At 42.9% G+C, this 17,117-nt stretch overlaps 1 protein-coding gene across 4 annotated transcripts in view; it reads right to left on the minus strand.

Moving 5' to 3' along the window:
- The window catches only part of ccdc18 (coiled-coil domain containing 18), a 162,514-nt gene that overhangs the window by 92,392 nt on the left and 53,005 nt on the right, over positions 1-17,117 (minus strand). For all 4 annotated transcript variants that reach the window (XM_048539893.2, XM_048539892.2, XM_059648073.1 and 1 more), the window contains one exon: positions 6,374-6,501. In XM_048539893.2, the coding sequence (XP_048395850.2) occupies positions 6,374-6,501 (128 nt within the window). The remainder of the gene's footprint in view (positions 1-6,373; positions 6,502-17,117) is intronic.

Below are 17,117 nucleotides of genomic sequence, written 5' to 3' on the forward strand. Positions count from 1 at the left end.
AGCCAGATGATTGCAGTGAAACTGGCTGATAAGTGGCAAGTAACACACACGTCGTGCAAGCGTCAGGTAATAATCACTTACAACAAGAAAAGAATTTCCATTCACACTCCAGTACATGACCATCACTGAATCCCTTATCAACATTCTGGAATTTACTGTTCACCAGAACTTAAATGGACCAGCTCATAAATGTAATGGCTATAAGAATGGGTCAGAGACTGGGTATTTTTCAGTGAGTAACTCGGAATCACAGAATTATTACAGCACAGAAGGATGCCATTCAGCCTATAACATCTGCGCTGGCTGTCCAGCGATCATTATGACTTGGTGTCAGTTTTCTGCCTTTTTCCATAACCTTCCACATTTGTTCATTTTCAAATAAACCTCTCATGCCCTCGGGAATGTCACAGACTGTCTCACCACTCACGCAGACACTGCATTCCAGACCTGAACCACTCAATTTATGAAAAAGTTATTTCTCACATCACATCTATGTTTGCAAATAACTTTAAATCTGTACCCAGATTTTTTTCGATCCATTTGCTAGCAGGAGCAGTTTATTCCAAATTACTCTATCTAGATGTCTCTTTATTTTAGAAACTTCTATCACATTTCCTCTCAGCTGCCTTCTCCCCAAGTAGAACGGTCCCATCTTCTCCAACCTGTCCTTATAATTTAAGTTACTCATTTGTCAATTTTTTTCAGCTGTGTTGAACTCTGCCCACTGGGTTTGAATCCTTTCTACAGTGTGGCACACAGAAGTGCACACAACATATCAGGTATTTTGTACAAGTTGTGCACAACCCATTCCTCTTTTACACTATACCCTTATTAAATTCATGATAGTACTCTCTTCACTTGACCTGTCTCATTCAGTGGTCCTTGCACATAAAAATCCAGGTCCACCTGCTTCTGCACACCTTAAGCATTATACCCCAGGTTTATTTTGTCTGTTCATGTTCATCATTCCAAAATGCATCATCTCTCACACTTCTCCATATTGACTTTCTTCTGCCACCTAGCTTGTCTGTTTCTTTTCAGATTTCTACACTGTCCTCACAATTTACAATGCTTTCATTTATATAAAACTATGTTTAATAATGCTTAAGTATATAAGGAAAGTAGGAAAGAACTTAAACAAGGAATTAGAAGGCCTAAAAAGGGTCATGAAAATTTGTTTGCAGGATTAAGGAGAATCCCAAGGCTTTCTACAAAAAGAGCAAGAGGGTAGCAGGGAAAGGGTTGGCCTAGTCAAGGACAAAGGAGGAAATCTGTGTGTAGCTAGATAAGGTTGGTGAGGTCCTAAATGAATACTTTGTTTCAATATTTACCAACGAGAAGGAATTAATTGGTGGAGATGATCTCAGGGAAGGGAGTGTCCAAGTTTCTAAGCCAAGTTGCTTTTAAAAAAACAAGAGCAGTTGTGTGTATTAAGAAGTATTAAAGTAGATAGGTTCTCCGGTCTTGATGGGATCTATGCCAGAATATTGCAGGAGGCAAGAAAACAAATTGATGGAGCATTGACAGACATCTTCATAACCTCTTTGACCAAAACTGAGGTCCCAGAAGACTGGAGAATAGCCAATATAGTCCCATTGTTTAAGAAGGATAACTGTGATAATCCTGGAAATTACAGGGTATGACTCTCACGTCAGTTATAGGGAAATTATTGGTGAAAATTCTCAGGGACAAGATCTATATGCATTCAGAAGCAAATGAACTTACTAGCCACAGACAGCATGGTTTTGTGCAGGGAGGTCATGTCTCACTAACTTGATCAAGTGTTTTGAGGAGATAACAAACATGCTTGATGAGGGAAAAGCAGTTGATGGTGTCTACATGGAAGGCCAAGTACAGGTGTAAATTTGGCAGAAATCTTAGGAGTATCGATAAGCAGACAGATCTGGGTGTGCACGTCCACAGATCACTGAAGGTGGCTATGCAGGTAGGTAAAGTAGTGAAAAGGCCTATGGCATACTTGCCTTCATTGGAAGGGCTGTCGAGTATAAGGATAGACAAGTTATACTGCAGCTTAATAGGACTTTAGTTAGGCTACACTTGGACTGTTGTGTACAGTTTTGGTCACCACACTACCCGAAGGATGTGGATGCTTTGGACAGGGTACAGAAAATGTTTATCAGGATGTTGCCTGGTATGGAGGATTTTAGCTATGAAGAAACTTTTGGATAGACTGGGTTTGTTTTCACTGGAATACCAATTACTAGGTGACTCAGGTTCAAGGTGCGAGGAGGGAATTTTAAAAGTGATATGCGAGGCAAGATTTTCCACACTAAGGGTGGCGAGTGCCTGGAATGCATTGCCAGAGGAGGTGATGGAAGCAGACACATTAGCAGCACTCAAGAGACACCTGGACAACATGAATAGGAAGGGAATAGAGGGATACAGATCCTCTAAGTGAAGACCGTTTAACTACGGAAGGGCAAAATGTGTCAGCGCAAGCTTGCAGGGCTGAAGGGCCTGTTCCTATGCTGTACTGTTCTTCTCAAACTCCTTCTATGTGTCACTTTATCCAGCAAGATAGATGGAAGTGCTGAAGAAAATGCACTATTATGGGTGATATGCTATTTACAGCTGAATAGCTGAAAGAATGGTGAACCAACAAGGTTTGGGCCTGAGGCTTGCAGCAATGCTAAACGTATGAAGGTCAGGTGCAGCATATCAATGTTAAGGGCATGTCCTCCTGATTGCCAAAAGCTGTGTGAGAAGGGTGTAGTAAAATGAGCCATGTGTGAGTTTGCTGATTAAGTGATTAGGATATGACATTGCAGCCAGTTTAACTGACCAAGATTATTCCTGAGAGATCAGTGAACCTTATCCTGAACTGCAGCCAGGTCCTCGGGACTAGATTCCTTGACCTTTTAGGTGATGAATGACTCCCTATTTCTTTCGTCTCCTTCTGAACAATGTTCTCTCCCTTTCCATTTCATGGGCTAAGGGTTCCAGCACTGAACTGAAGAACCTGGGAGATGTTTTTTACTCCCCCCCCCGGCCCCGGCTTGCTGTTCCATTTTTCGTTCTTTCATGTGAAAAATAGTTCCAACATCTATTACCCTCTGTTCTGAGGAAGGGTCGCCAGACCTGAAATGTTAACCCTGTGTTTTAACTTCACAGATGCTGCCAGACCTGTTGAGCTTTTCCAGCAACTTTGTTTTTGTCCTGTTACAGCCAGAATACACCTCTTCATTAAGAGGTGAATAGGGTTTTAAGAAGTGAAGACTAGCTTTAATCTAGGTGAGTCTTGCAAGAGTAGGGTCCCCGAATGAGTTTTCAGTTACCCAAATATTTGTCTAGCACTAGGCTTCACATGCTGATTGTGGGATGAGTAGACAGCACAAGTCCTGCATGGCGTCTGTATCACTTCAACCATCATGGAGTAACACATCACAACCCTGCATTCACAAATGATCCATAACTAACTTTTAGCCTGAAGTTACCACTTAATTAGGAATCAAAAACAGTTTATATAATTACAGAACAGGCAGTAATTAATCCAAGTAGGAATTCAGGAGAAATTTGTGTGGTTAGAGAATGGCAAGTTAAAGGTAGCTTGAAAGCAGCATACATACTGGCATAAAACTGTAGGAACAAATGATCTGTTTATATTGTCCAAAGTTTAATATACACCATTTCCTCAAATATGATGAAGTAAAAGATTAACTATGGTTTCACACATAGTGGTGTATGCTCGAAACGCTGAATGGCCTACTTCTGGCTTCTGTTACGGAAGTGCACAATCTTCCCTTTTATACAAAATCCACAGCAGATATCAATCAGCAACAATTCTATGCAGTTGCATTTAATAGTGTATTGACTCAGGCAGATAGAGTATAAAGGATAGAGTGTTACACTTTATAAAAATTAAAGTGCATTCTTCTGAACATCAGTTTGACCTGGAACACCATATTCTGCCTTTTCTACGTATTCTCCAGTATCCATGTTTTGGATTTCTGTGTGAAGGCACAAGTTATTTTACTATACCACCCACTGAAGACTTGTGCTTTAGACACTAAAGGGTGCAATATCAGAGAGCAGTCTTATTACCTCTGGATTTCTGCAATCTTAGAATCCAGCTGAAATTGGGAATACAAGGATCATGGTTCTGCCAGTTACACAAATTGTCTTTGAAAGATTCAACCTAGCTTCAGATTGACTTTGGTACATTGCATAAAACTAAGACAAACTGCCATTCTTGCTCAGACAGATCTAAATCGTTTGAAAGTTTTAAAACTGGCACATTCTGGCAAAATTGCCCACAGAGGAATTCTGCCCATAAATCCTCTAATATGTCCACTAGTCTCTGCTGTTCAGTTTCTTCTTGGAATAACACTTCCTGGCAAAACTCCACTTTGACTGTTCTAAATTTCAGCTATGAAAACAAACAAGACTTACAGAAAGGATGGAGCTTGTTTATTTTGAGTGTATATTTGCATTGTGTAACTTCCAGTTACAAATTACCCAAGTTACTCAATATGTACAGCCTCAAAGAAAATGGTTACGCATGCACAGAACTCTTCACTCGAAGTGAGGGACATTGTTGTTCTCTGGATCAAGAATGCCATAAGAACTACGGCTAAAGAAAGTTTTCAGGCATTTTACGATCACGCTGGCAGTCAATGGCATCAGAAGTTCTAACTCTCAATAGACAAATAATGACAAGATAATTAGATTCCATGAGTCGAAGTGGTCTACTCTGAACTTTGTCTATACTCCATCTGAAATGTCATGTGCCAGAAGCAGCACCTTAGCTTGTTTAGCTGGGTATTTGTTATAAATACTGCACTGGCTGATATAATCCTTAATCTCATTGCTCTGTTCATTTCAGTCAGTTCCATGTTTGTCAGTCACCACACATTCATTGCATGCACAGTCTCTAAATGCTGCAGGTCTCCTCTCATGGTACACGTGCATCTGGTGTTTGGCAGTTCATCTAGAATCTACTTGTTCTTGGGTTACGTACCTTCATTGGAAAGTATCATTCTCATGGTTAATGCTATTGGCATACTGACTGCTGTTATTGATCACTTCCTTTTCTGGGAAACAGTGGATCTCTGGGAATGACGGTCATTTTGTACAACACGCAGATACCAAGGTCACATCTTTATGATAAGTTGCCAGCACCGAAAGAGTTGTGTAGCTGAAGAAAAGTTTAGGCCCAAAACATCAGCCTTCCTGCTCCTCTGATGCTGCTTGACCTGCTGTGTTCATCCAGCTCTACACTTTCTAAATCTCTAATTGTACACAGGTGTCTGTGATTGTGGTGATAATTTTTTGCAGATTGCATTGAATCTCACTGGAATGCTGCAGCAGGCCCTAAAACAGAAATATTGACCAGGGAACAAAGTCTAAAAAACAAAACTTCATCTTCTGCTTGGAGGCATTGTACCTTCCAGGACTTAATATTGAGTTTAACAGTTTTAGAAGATTCCTTCCATGCCTATTAATGACACCCACAACCCCAAGCCCATTATGGCATGGGTTGCTTTCAGCACAAACAACCCATTTTCACCCACTCATAGACCCCCAAAAATCACATATCTAAATTCTTTTCTCCCCCAGTTTACTATCTCAATCTGTTCGCATGACATTTTCTCTTCACTCTCTCTCTAGGTTCCATACAAATTTCTCCTTTCATTTCCATAGCAGCAAGGAGTAGAAAATGCAGTCATTTTGACTCACCCAGCAATTCAAAGTTGCAGATTGTGATTTGTTTTTATTCTTCATTGTTTTGTCTTCAGTAGATCGTTTTCTTACAGCTCTGAAAATCCACTCGTTTTCAGCTGCAAGACTGACACATTTTTGGTGGCAAGTTTTATGGAAAATCTATGGCAGTCAGTAAGGCACTTACAGCAGAGATACAGTTCCATGGCCACTTCTATTACTACCAGTGCTGCTTTCCACCTTTGATAATAGCTCTTACTACCACATTTTAGAAACATACAATTAGAAACTTAAAATCTCATCCTTTGGATTATTAGGTCAAATCTTTGGATTACTAATCTAGTAACAGAACTATGATACCGTGGGTTAGCTCAGTTAGCTAGATAAAAAGCTTACGGTTCAGAATAAAACCAAAGCATCAGTTCAATTCCCTTTCCTGTTGTAATAGACTGGGGAGTTATCTCCTCGGTAGCCCCCGAGTGTAGTAGGTAATGCAAACTGCCAATGAGGAAAAAAAAATCAGCTAAGAAAACAGTTCATGATTCAGCATCATCAGTAAGCCAAGGGTCTGCCTTTTAGTATAAAAGAAAGAATATAATGTATATTAACTCCATAAGGCACGGTGAACAAGTCAAATATAACATTTGTAAATTATCTTGTATTGATCAAGGCAATTAGTTTTAGAAGCAAATACCTGAAGTCTGTGAGAAGGGAATCACTTGAATCAGCATTTAATTTGGGATCCCTCATCTCTTTTCTGTTAGAGAAGGTATTCAAGGAGCTTAAATTTGCTGCTCCTCTTCCAAATGCACCACTGTCTATCTGCAAAACAGAAACAGGGAGAACTAGATTAAATACACAGACCAAGTTTTTTGTATCTGGTCAAATTTACAACATTTAAAGTTACAAATTGTGTACAGTTATTGCAAATAGAAGCTTCATCTCCAAACTGTCAATATTCTAAGCTTGCTTCATCCATCTGATTTTGCTCTCCTATTCCAAACTCAAAATTTGCAAACTGAAAAATACCTTCCTTCAGTAATATTCCCTATTTACTGCTGCAGCAAGCTAAAAATTGATTTATTTGCTGTGATTGATCAAATATCTTCAAATTTAAATTTTAAAATCTTAATATGTGAATCATTTCATGATCAATTAATAAATGATTATTTCTTTAATTTTAAAATATTATGAATAAGCACGAATATAGAAGAGGTGTTTGAATTGAAAGGATTTTATGCCCTTTCATCAGTTACAACTGATGGAGGCCATCTAGGAACAAAAACAATGAGATGGCAGGAATGACATAGCAAATGAGGCCTTGGAAACTGGATTATATAGTCCAATTGTCCTTATGCATCAAAGAAGTGACACAGAAATCTTTACAATTCTAAGTTTACTGAAAACATATCTGAATTGGAACCAGCAAATAGCAAATCAAAATAATGGGGGGGATGAGTGGGTAATGAATGTGTACTGTACATAATCGAGTAATGTTTGATCTTGTTTAAAACCATCCTTGGCACTTGATATTTACAATCCCTGAAGTCATTCAGAGGGGCAAACCTACACATTTGATAGGAGTCAGGATGTCATGGTGAGGTCATACAGAGGCTTCTTGATTACTGTGTGCAGTTTTGGTTGCCCTGTTATGGGGGGGATATTATTAAAATAGAGAGTGTTCAGGAACATTTACCAGCATATTGCCGGGAATGAAGGGTTTGAGTTTTAAAACTAGGCTGGGACCTTTATCACTGGAATGTAGGAGGTTGACAGGTGGCCTTACTGAGGTTTATACAATCATAAGGGGTATAGGTAAGGCGGATAGAAAAGGTGCTTCCCTTAGGTGGGGGGAGTTCAAAACTAAGGGACATATTTTAAGGTGGGAGGAGAAAGATTTAAAAACGACAGGAGGGGCAACTTTTTTTTTAAACGCACAGAGTGGTCAGCGTGTGGAATGAACTTCCAGTGGAAACATTTAAAAGACATTTTGATATTAAGAACAAGGAAGGTTTGGAGGAATACAGGCCAAATGCAGGCAGGTGGGACTGGTTTCGTTTGAGAACATGGTTGGCTTGGACTAGTTCGACCAAAGTGTCTGTTTCTATGCTTTAAGACTCTATGAATCTATAAAGCAGGGATGACTGGCGGCAGCTGGGGTGGCTGTGCATTTGCAATGAATACATGTTCAATGGGAATCAGAGGTGACAATTGACAATGGTTTCTGGTCAGTATTGGGCTTTTAATTCCAGATACTTGTTAAATTTAAATTCCAGTATTGCCATGGCAGGATTCAAACCTGGGTCCCCAGAAATTACCTAGCTCTCTGGATTAATAGTCTAGTGTAATACTACGAGGTCATCACCTCCCATTGAAGGATGTGTCCATAAGAGGTTGGAAAAATGGAGGATGGCATCACAATTCACCATTAGAGACCTGGAAGTTGTGGTGGAAGAGATGGAGCAGACAAGGGCCATTTCTGGACGGCACAATGTCTCGGTAATTAGCAGTTTTGCCTCACAGCACCAGGGACCCAGGCAACAGTCTGTGTGGTGTTTGCACATTCTCCTCATGTCTGCATGGGTTTCTTCTGGATGCTCCGGTTCCCCCCCCCACCTCCACGGTCCAAAGATGTGCAGATTAGGTAGACTGCCACGTTAAGTTATCACAGCATCCACGGATGTACAGACTAGTTGCATTAGCTATAGGAAATGCAGGGTTACAGGGATGGAGTAGAGGGGTGGGTCTGGATGGGATGCTCTTTGGAGGGTTAGTGTGGACTTGATTGGTTGAACAGCCTGCTTCCACACTGTAGAGATTCTATGATTCTATCCTCTTCCTGAAGGACAGAAAAAGGAGTTCAGGCCACCAGACCTGGCCAGTGTGGTCTGAGGTTGTCGAAGGTCAGTGCCATATCCAGGCTGCAGGCAAAAAGCCACTAGTGCTCTGCCACTCTGAGTTTCAAAACATCTCTGTCACCTCAAAGAACAAAGAACAAAGAAAATTACAGCACAGGAACAGGCCCTTCGGCCTTCCAAACCTGTGCTGATCCAGATCCTCTTTCTAAACCTATTCACATTCACTCTTCTCTGTCACTACACACAAGTCCCACCAGGTCTTATGCCACACACATTCAGTTTTACTCACAACATCTTCTCTTACTCAATCTCACCCACAGCCTCCCACACCTCTAACCATAGATGCCTTTTGCCCTGTACTCTCAGTGCTTCACGACATCTGACAGCCTTCCTACACATGCAGCATCACTAGAAGCTTTGCAACTCACCAATTTCACTCAGTTGTGGTCTTACCAACACGCTGCACAGTTGCAGCAAGACATCCCTCCCTGCTTCTGTACTCGAATTTCTCACTACCAAGGCCAACATACCATTTGTCTTCTTCACCCACCTGCATATTTATGTACACCTGGTGAATGTAAATTGGTCAACAAGGACACCCAGGTTTCATTCCATCTCCCCCATTCCCATTCTACCACCATTCAGATAATTTACCTGCCTGGTCCGCAGGACCATGGGTATAGCAACATGGGACGGGAATGTTGAACCTAGTCCAGGACAGCCCTCCTCACAACGAGGCTGGGTGTGCTAGGAGACATGCAGCCAATGCAGGAATCATACACAGATGCCTCAGCTATTTCCACTCTGGACACTGCAGATGTAGCTGGGCCTTCGACGTCCACCCAGCCAGGCCGCCTCTGAATGTCAAACGTTAAGGATAAGCTTTCTTTTAGCAAGACGACCTGTGGCACGTCTGCTTCATCTGGACACACGTGTTGCTGGGGTTGCCTCACCAAAGCTCCAGGGCCAACAGCCTCAACATCATAGTGGGCTTCCTCCAACACAGCTGCGGAGCCAGGAAATGCACTTTGACATTACGGGAGGGAGAGTGTGAAGAAAATATCTTTAGTGCGACTGATGAGTGAGGCTATTTTGTTTTCACGTTTTATACAGAAATGTTGTTGACTGTTACATTGATGTATCTGATTTTGAGACTCTCTGTGTAAGCACTCAACATATTTTCACAAATCCGCAGCAGTTTATGGTCAAATAAGAGATTTAATGGATAAAGGTTTGTGAACATAACTGTCAATATCACATCAATTAAGGGGAACTATGCATAACGTTGCTGTATGCACTCTTGACACTGTTGGCCCTCCTGAGCTGTGGCAACTCAGGAAGCCCAAATGGAAAGGAACATTATTTACTGCTAAACACCAAAACAGACCTTCTATTCATGGTATACTCAGGCTAGTCCCTGTCCAGGACAGACTATTCTGCAGATCCATCCCTCAGTCTACTTTTTTTTCTTTTATATACGAAAGTGCTACCGCACAAAAGCAAATGCTTTTTCTTCCGCTAAATTCCTGTGCCTTTTTTTTGTTTTTAATTATTAGCTGTCAGAGTTAATCACCCATGTAGCCAACTGGATATTTACATGCCAAGCTTGTTAAAGGCATTGCAAACCATCAAAAGTAAGGGAGGGGTAGGGAGAGTGGGAGGAGGCTAAATCAAAATGAAGTTGGAGGGAGCAATGAAGCACTGCAGCCCCCACAGTGCCCACCTCTCTCTGAAGGCACCTGTGTAGCCAATTAGATATTTACTTGCAAAGTGCTTTCTGGAACTGTTTCTCTTCTATACCCAGAAGTGCCAACACGCACAACTGAGTGACTTTTTCATCAACAAAATCACCGCAAAGTGTTTTTTCCGTGTTTTCTTAAACACCAACTGCCACAAAACATCCACCTAGCCGATTAGAAATTACATACAAAGCTCATTCAAGTGCTGTTTTCTGGGTTTCTCCCCAACAATCAACAATGGATTAATGGTCATCATTAGACCCATAATTCCAGATTTTTACTGAATTCATAGTTCCACGGTGGAATTCAAATGCAGGTCCCCAGAACATTCTCTGGGTCCCTGGGCCAAAGGTTTAGCAATAATAGCACTCGGCCATCACCTGCCTGGCTGAGTCTGCTTTATCCAGACTGCCATCGTACACGTCCGAGCAACTTTACCGAACACCAAAACCTTTTCTTCCCATAACCTTTAATTTTTCTTTTTTCCCCTTTTTAACTACCACCAGTAATCACCCATGTCGTCAGTGAAGTATTTACATGCAAAGCCCATCATGGCCAAAGCAAACCATCAAAAATGAGGTGGAGGGGAGAAACCTGGGTTTTATTTAACCTAGAGATAATGGGAACTGCAGATGCTGGAGAATTCCAAGATAATAAAATGTGAGGCTGGATGAACACAGCAGGCCAAGCAGCATCTCAGGAGCACAAAAGCTGACGTTTCGGGCCTAGACCCTTCATCAGAGAGCTCTCTGATGAAGGGTCTAGTCCCGAAACGTCAGCTTTTGTGCTCCTGAGATGCTGCTTGGCCTGCTGTGTTCATCCAGCCTCACATTTTATTATCTTTTATTTAACCTATTTTTCTTACCAAACTGTTCAGTTACTACATTCCTCTGGAGCAAGTGCAACTTAAACCTGGGCCTCAAGGTCCAGGGGTAGGGTAGGGAGATGATCTAGTAGTATTAGCTCTAGAGTATTAATCCACAAACGAAGGTAATATTCTGGGGACCCGGGTTCTTATCCTGCCATGGCAGGTAATGGAATTTGAATTCAATATAAATATCTGGAATTAGGAATCTAATGGTAATCATGCAACCATTGTCAATTTAGGGAAGGAAACTTCCATTCTTAATTGGTCTGCCTGACATGTGATTCCAGATCCACAGCAATGTGGTTGACACTTAACAGCCTTCAGTGTAACGAGGGATGGGTAATAAATGCTGGCCTGGCTTGTGACATCCACTTCCTGCGAATGAATATATATTAAAAAACTACCACTATAAAGGGCTCATGTGATGAGTTTCAGCAGGTATGCTTAGGAAGGGAACTTGTTTTCAATGAGCTCCACAGAGAGAATGATTAGTGATTAAGTCACTTATCTCACACACTCAGTGTGGCTGCAGGTATTTTCTTCACATTGCATCACTTTCAATTTCCTACACACTAGTAGTTAATAGTGATCACTCCTCCTCCAGTAGCTCCCAGTCTCAGACTGATAAACCCCCCAGATATCCACATCATCTTCCTAGCAGCCCATCCTGTCAATCCAATAGGATTCACAATTCCTCAGGGCCACACCCAGTCCCTAGACATTCACACACACCTCCTTCTGTAGAAAATGAACATACCTAGTGTTGTTGAGGGCATCTCCCCACTTGAAGTCAGAATGCTACTGAGCACAGACAACTCCCCCTTGCTCATTATACCCTTCCCAACCATATTTAACAGTCCAGCCCTCTTCAAAATCCAGCTATTCTCCTTCAAAGTTGTACTGCATCTTTGCCCAGAGCTTGCAGTCTCAGTCCTGAGAGATAAAGCACTGAATTTCAGTGCCACTGCAGCAGCCGCTATCTAATTCCCAACACCTTATGCACTTACTTTCTGAGGATGGAGTCAAGAGTCTGTGACACATCCCTTTGACTGTGACTGGAGAGCCCCAGGGGGGATGTGCCCAGCCGAGTGACTACTCCCCAACTGCACTAGCCCTATCCCCAGACTGGCTGCAGCCCACCCCCTGGATTGCAGAGGCATGAAACTCCTGACTGAGAACCCCCAACTGAATGCTTGACTGTGACCAATCCCCTATGAGTGTGCCCTTCGCTTATGACTCCCTCACTGACAGGTGCCTCCAAGGACTTCATTGAGAACTACTTCCCTAAGAGTTGGATACATGGTTGCCCACTTTTTGCATGTGCAATGTGCTTGCCCTGTAAGCTGCTGGCACATGGAGGTGTAAGATTATTGTAGCACGCCACCATACAGTAAGATGTATATCCCCTAGACTGAGGACTGCCTAGCAGCAAGATAAGCTGCCTCGTTATGCAAGTGCACTAAATGGCAATGGCAAAGCAAGGCAGGGATACCTTGAACATGAAGGCAGATAGTAAGCAAACAAGCGCCATAAGAGCAAATGACTATTCCTGAGTTGCAGCCTATTCCTGTGTGCAAATTTGGTGCTCGAGAGTAAAGTGTCCCAATACAACCATTCAGTTGCAAGTTACTGGCATGTCTTGCAATGGAAACATGAGGTTTCAGAACACACTGTCAGTAAACTGTTGGAATGTCAGGACAGTTGAGATTGGCATCTGATGCCTGTCTCCAATGTCTATGGAGGAGGAGGGTAGTATGGCTGGTGCCTGAGTACCTTGACCCGAGCTGTAGTTTGGTCACAGACAATATAAAGATGGTTCAGAAGAAGCAATTTTCCTGACTTTGAGCTTGTTTGGTGAGATGGGAATGTGAAGATTAAGGGATTAAGTAGTGCCTTTAACAAGCATTAATCCCCATCTACTGGCACGTCAGTGAAATCCAACAAGAATCTCAGCAATGCACTTGTGAAAATCATAAAAGATGAAGCAAGAAGACCTTGTCATCAAGATGGACCTCACACGCTTATCATCCAATTCTACCAAGTATGTCGCCACAGCCCACAGCACTCACATCCCTGTAAGACTCTGCCTGTAGTCAGAAACTCAACTTTTATAATGAGGATGTACAGTACTTATTTTGCGCCTTCCACGTCATAAATTGCTTGGCCAGAGAAACATTTTTAAAGTGTGATTACCATTATTTAATGTAAAGCACCTAGTAAGCTCCCACTAAAAAAATTAATAAATAAACTATCTCCCTAGACCCCACCCCACCCATCTTACTCATTTAAATCCTCCCAAGCAGCTTTAGCAAATCTCCCCACCAGTAAATTAGTCTGATCTCCTGCTGGTCCCTCTACCCTTTCAGAATATTCTGCACCCTCTCCAAGATATCCTTGATCCTGACACCAGGGAGGCAACACATCATTCTGATGTCTCATTGTTGGCCGCAGAAACATCAGTCTGTGCCTCTGACGAGAGAGTCCTCTGTCACAATCGATCGTTTGGAACCTGAAATACCCCTTGTTACATTAGAGCCAGTCTCAGTACCGGAAAGCTGGCTATCAGTGCTACATTTTCCTGTGAGTCCGTCACCACTCTACATTTTCCAAAACAGCATACTTGTTACAGATGGGGATGGTCACTGATACTCCTCCATCACTTGTTTCCCTCTCCTATATTTCCTGGGGGTAACCTATCCTCCTGACTGTACCTGTGGTTTTTCTCCCTTCATACGACTGCCATCCATCACAGTCCCTAGCTTCTGCAACCTCCTCATTGCCTCTAATTGCCTCTCCAATCAATCCATGCTATCCAATACGATTCGCAGCCAGACACACTTCCTTCAGACAGAATCATCAGTGACATGGAAACTCTCCCTAATCTCCCACATCCGACAGGAAGAGCAAACCACTCCACTAAAGGCCATTCTTACACTTAATCCACAGACCCAGAAAATAGCACAGTCTTACTGCTCTAAAAACACTGTTCCAGGCTAACTTATTACCTATGTTTTATATTCTTAAAATTAAATTGAGATAGATCTCAATAAAACATATATAATCAAAAACAAACTCTACTCAGTATTGTAGATATACAAAAACGAGCAACAGTAATATAACACTTAAAAGACTATCCACTTAGTTGCTCCCGTGCTGTGAGCTCTCCCACATAGGTTTCTCCAAGGTCTGCTGTGAATTTGTTAATTGTTCTTAGACGAATTCCAATGACCAGAGATACTTGAAATCAAACAGCAGAGACAGTAGCTGTGCAGATTCACTAATGGTCAGAAGCAGTGTAGGCTTCTTTCTCCATTCGTCACTTCTCATTTGGTCTCTAGTTTTGTCTTTCTTCCTCCTTTTAAACGTTCCATTGTTTTGATCTTTTCTCCACCCAAAGTTCCAGAACAGTGTAACAGCTTATAAAACAGTAAAGTGCTTCTCCTAGAATGAGGAAATCAGCTCCAACGTTGAAAATACCTCAAAACAAAAAGGAGCGGCTGTTATGGTCACAACTTTTTCCCATCCACCATCTTGGATTACCCAGAATTCCTAAATACTTCAAGCCTACCAAAAAGGTTGATAATTCATTGCAGGGTGGACAGGGTACTTTCTTGTTGAGCTGACCCTGTCATTAAGGTGTGTTACTAAACTGCAGCTATAAAAGGTCCCATGCCACTTGTTTAAAATGAGACGAGCCAGTGTTTTAACTCAGTACCTTGGTTAATGTTTGTCTTTCAGTCACCATCACCAAACAGGTTAGGGAGATAGTGAGGAAAGAGATCAATCTGAGTGGTACGGTTGGGAAAAGGAGCGTGTCAAACAGTCAGGCACGAGGTAGAACTGATAAACTGAACAGCATTTATTTCAATGCAAGAGGCCTAACAGGTAAGGCAGAACTACTCAGGGCATGGTTAGGAACATGGGAATGGGATATCATAGCATTTACAGAGACGTCTCTCAGGTATGGACAGGACCGGCAGCTTAATGTTCCAGGGTACAGATGCGATAGAAAGGATAGAATGGGAGGCAAGAGAGAAGGGGGAGTGGCGTTTTTGATTAGGGATAACATTACAGCTATACTCAGGGAGGATACTCCTGGGAAGTTATTTGGGTGGAAATGAGAAATAAGAAAGGGACCATCACTTTCTTGGGATTGCACTATACACCCCTCAGTAGTCAGCAGGAAATTGAAAAACAAATTTGTAAGGAGATCTCAGTTATCTGTAAGAATAATAGGGTGGTTACGGTGGGGATTTTAAATTTTCAAACATAGACTGTGCGTTAAGGGCTTGAACAGAGAGGCAATTGTTAAGCATATACAAGATAATTTTCTGATTCAGTATGTGGATGTACCTACTAGAGAAGGCTCTAAATTTGCCTTACTCTGGGAAAATAAAGCAGGGCAGATGACTGACGTCCATAAACCACTCTCCCGTTCATCAAAGACATCTCGGAAATGACTGCCGGACTACTGAGACCTCTTGGCATCATGGTAGCCCACAAACCCACCAACACACTAAAACAACAGCTAATGAACTTAAAAGGCCCTGTACAGACATCAAGCAAAACAAACGTCATTTACAAAATACCTTGCAAGAACTGTGACAAACACTATATTGGACAAACAGGCAGAAAGCTAGCTACCAGGATACACGAACATCAACTAGCCACAAAAAGACATGCCCACTATCACTCGTATCCTGACATACAGATGAGGAAGGACACCACTTTGATTGGGACAACACATCCATCCTAGGACAAGCCAAACAGCGACACGCACGAGAATTCCTGGAAGCACGGCATTCCAACCGGAACTCCATCAACAAACACACTGGCTCCAAATCAATCTACCACCCTCTGAGAAAAAAACAGGAAATGACATCACCAACCCAAGGAAACCTAAACATATAAATAGAAAGCGGAACATAACACTAGTGCTTCACTGGAGGCTCACTGATGATGTTACCTAGAATGGTGATGAAGTGTCTGAAATCTAATCTTCCAGCTCAGTGAACCAGCTTACATCTGGAACAAAATAAAGACCCACTCCTTTGTGGACTGAGAAGAGGAGAGCGTGACTGTGTTGGAGGTGGAAGGAAGACATCGGGTTGGCTGTGCACCGTTGCAACCGGTGGATCTTAATGCTGGCTTCGGCCTAACGCTGGTTCAGGGGAGCAGCCAACCTGCAACGATGGCTGCAGCGAGTGCTCGTGCCCCAGGTCAGGGGGTCCAGAACACCATCTGCATTTCCGTGAAGAAGGTGGATGAAGGTGCACCTGTGGACCGCACCTTCTTCATGAAGAGGGTCCTGTTGGACTGTTGTGGGTTTGCTGCCTCGGACATTTACTGCCTGCAGGATTTCCCTGGAGGAGGTTTCTACGATGTAAGCTTCAGGAGTGCCAAGCTTTGCGAGCACTTCCTGGAAGTTTTCAAGGAGAAAGGAGGTGAGGGCCCCCTCTCTGTACTGACTGCCGTCCCACTGTTCGTGATGCCTGCGCAGAGGAGCCGTATGGTGACTGTACACATGTATAACCCACATGTGCCAGCAGCTGATGTCCTGACCTTCCTTGGAAGGTACATGAAGGTGGAAGGGGACCTAACCAACATCATGGACCCCTTCGGGATCTGGACCAGTAAGAGGCAGGTCAGGGTGACGCTGAGAATGGGTGCGGACGGGAACATCGTACACCCACCGTCCAGCTTCGCGATTGGTGGGAGCAAGGGCTACCTGACCTACGCAGGGCAACCCAAAGTCTGCCATGCCTGTGGTAGGACAGGTCACGTGGTGGCCGACTGCAAAGCCACCATCTGCAGAGAGGAGGGACACCTTGCAAAGGATTGCCCACAAAAAAAAAGCTGCAACCTTTGCGGGGAAGCGGGCCACCTCTATAGGGCATGCCCGCGGCGGGGGACCACCTACTCCCAGGTCGCCAGCAGGGGCAATGCGGGGCAAGCCCCCCCGGAGGAGAGGAA

This window comes from Stegostoma tigrinum, chromosome 8, assembly GCF_030684315.1.
Source record: "Stegostoma tigrinum isolate sSteTig4 chromosome 8, sSteTig4.hap1, whole genome shotgun sequence".
Taxonomy (NCBI): domain Eukaryota; kingdom Metazoa; phylum Chordata; class Chondrichthyes; order Orectolobiformes; family Stegostomatidae; genus Stegostoma; species Stegostoma tigrinum.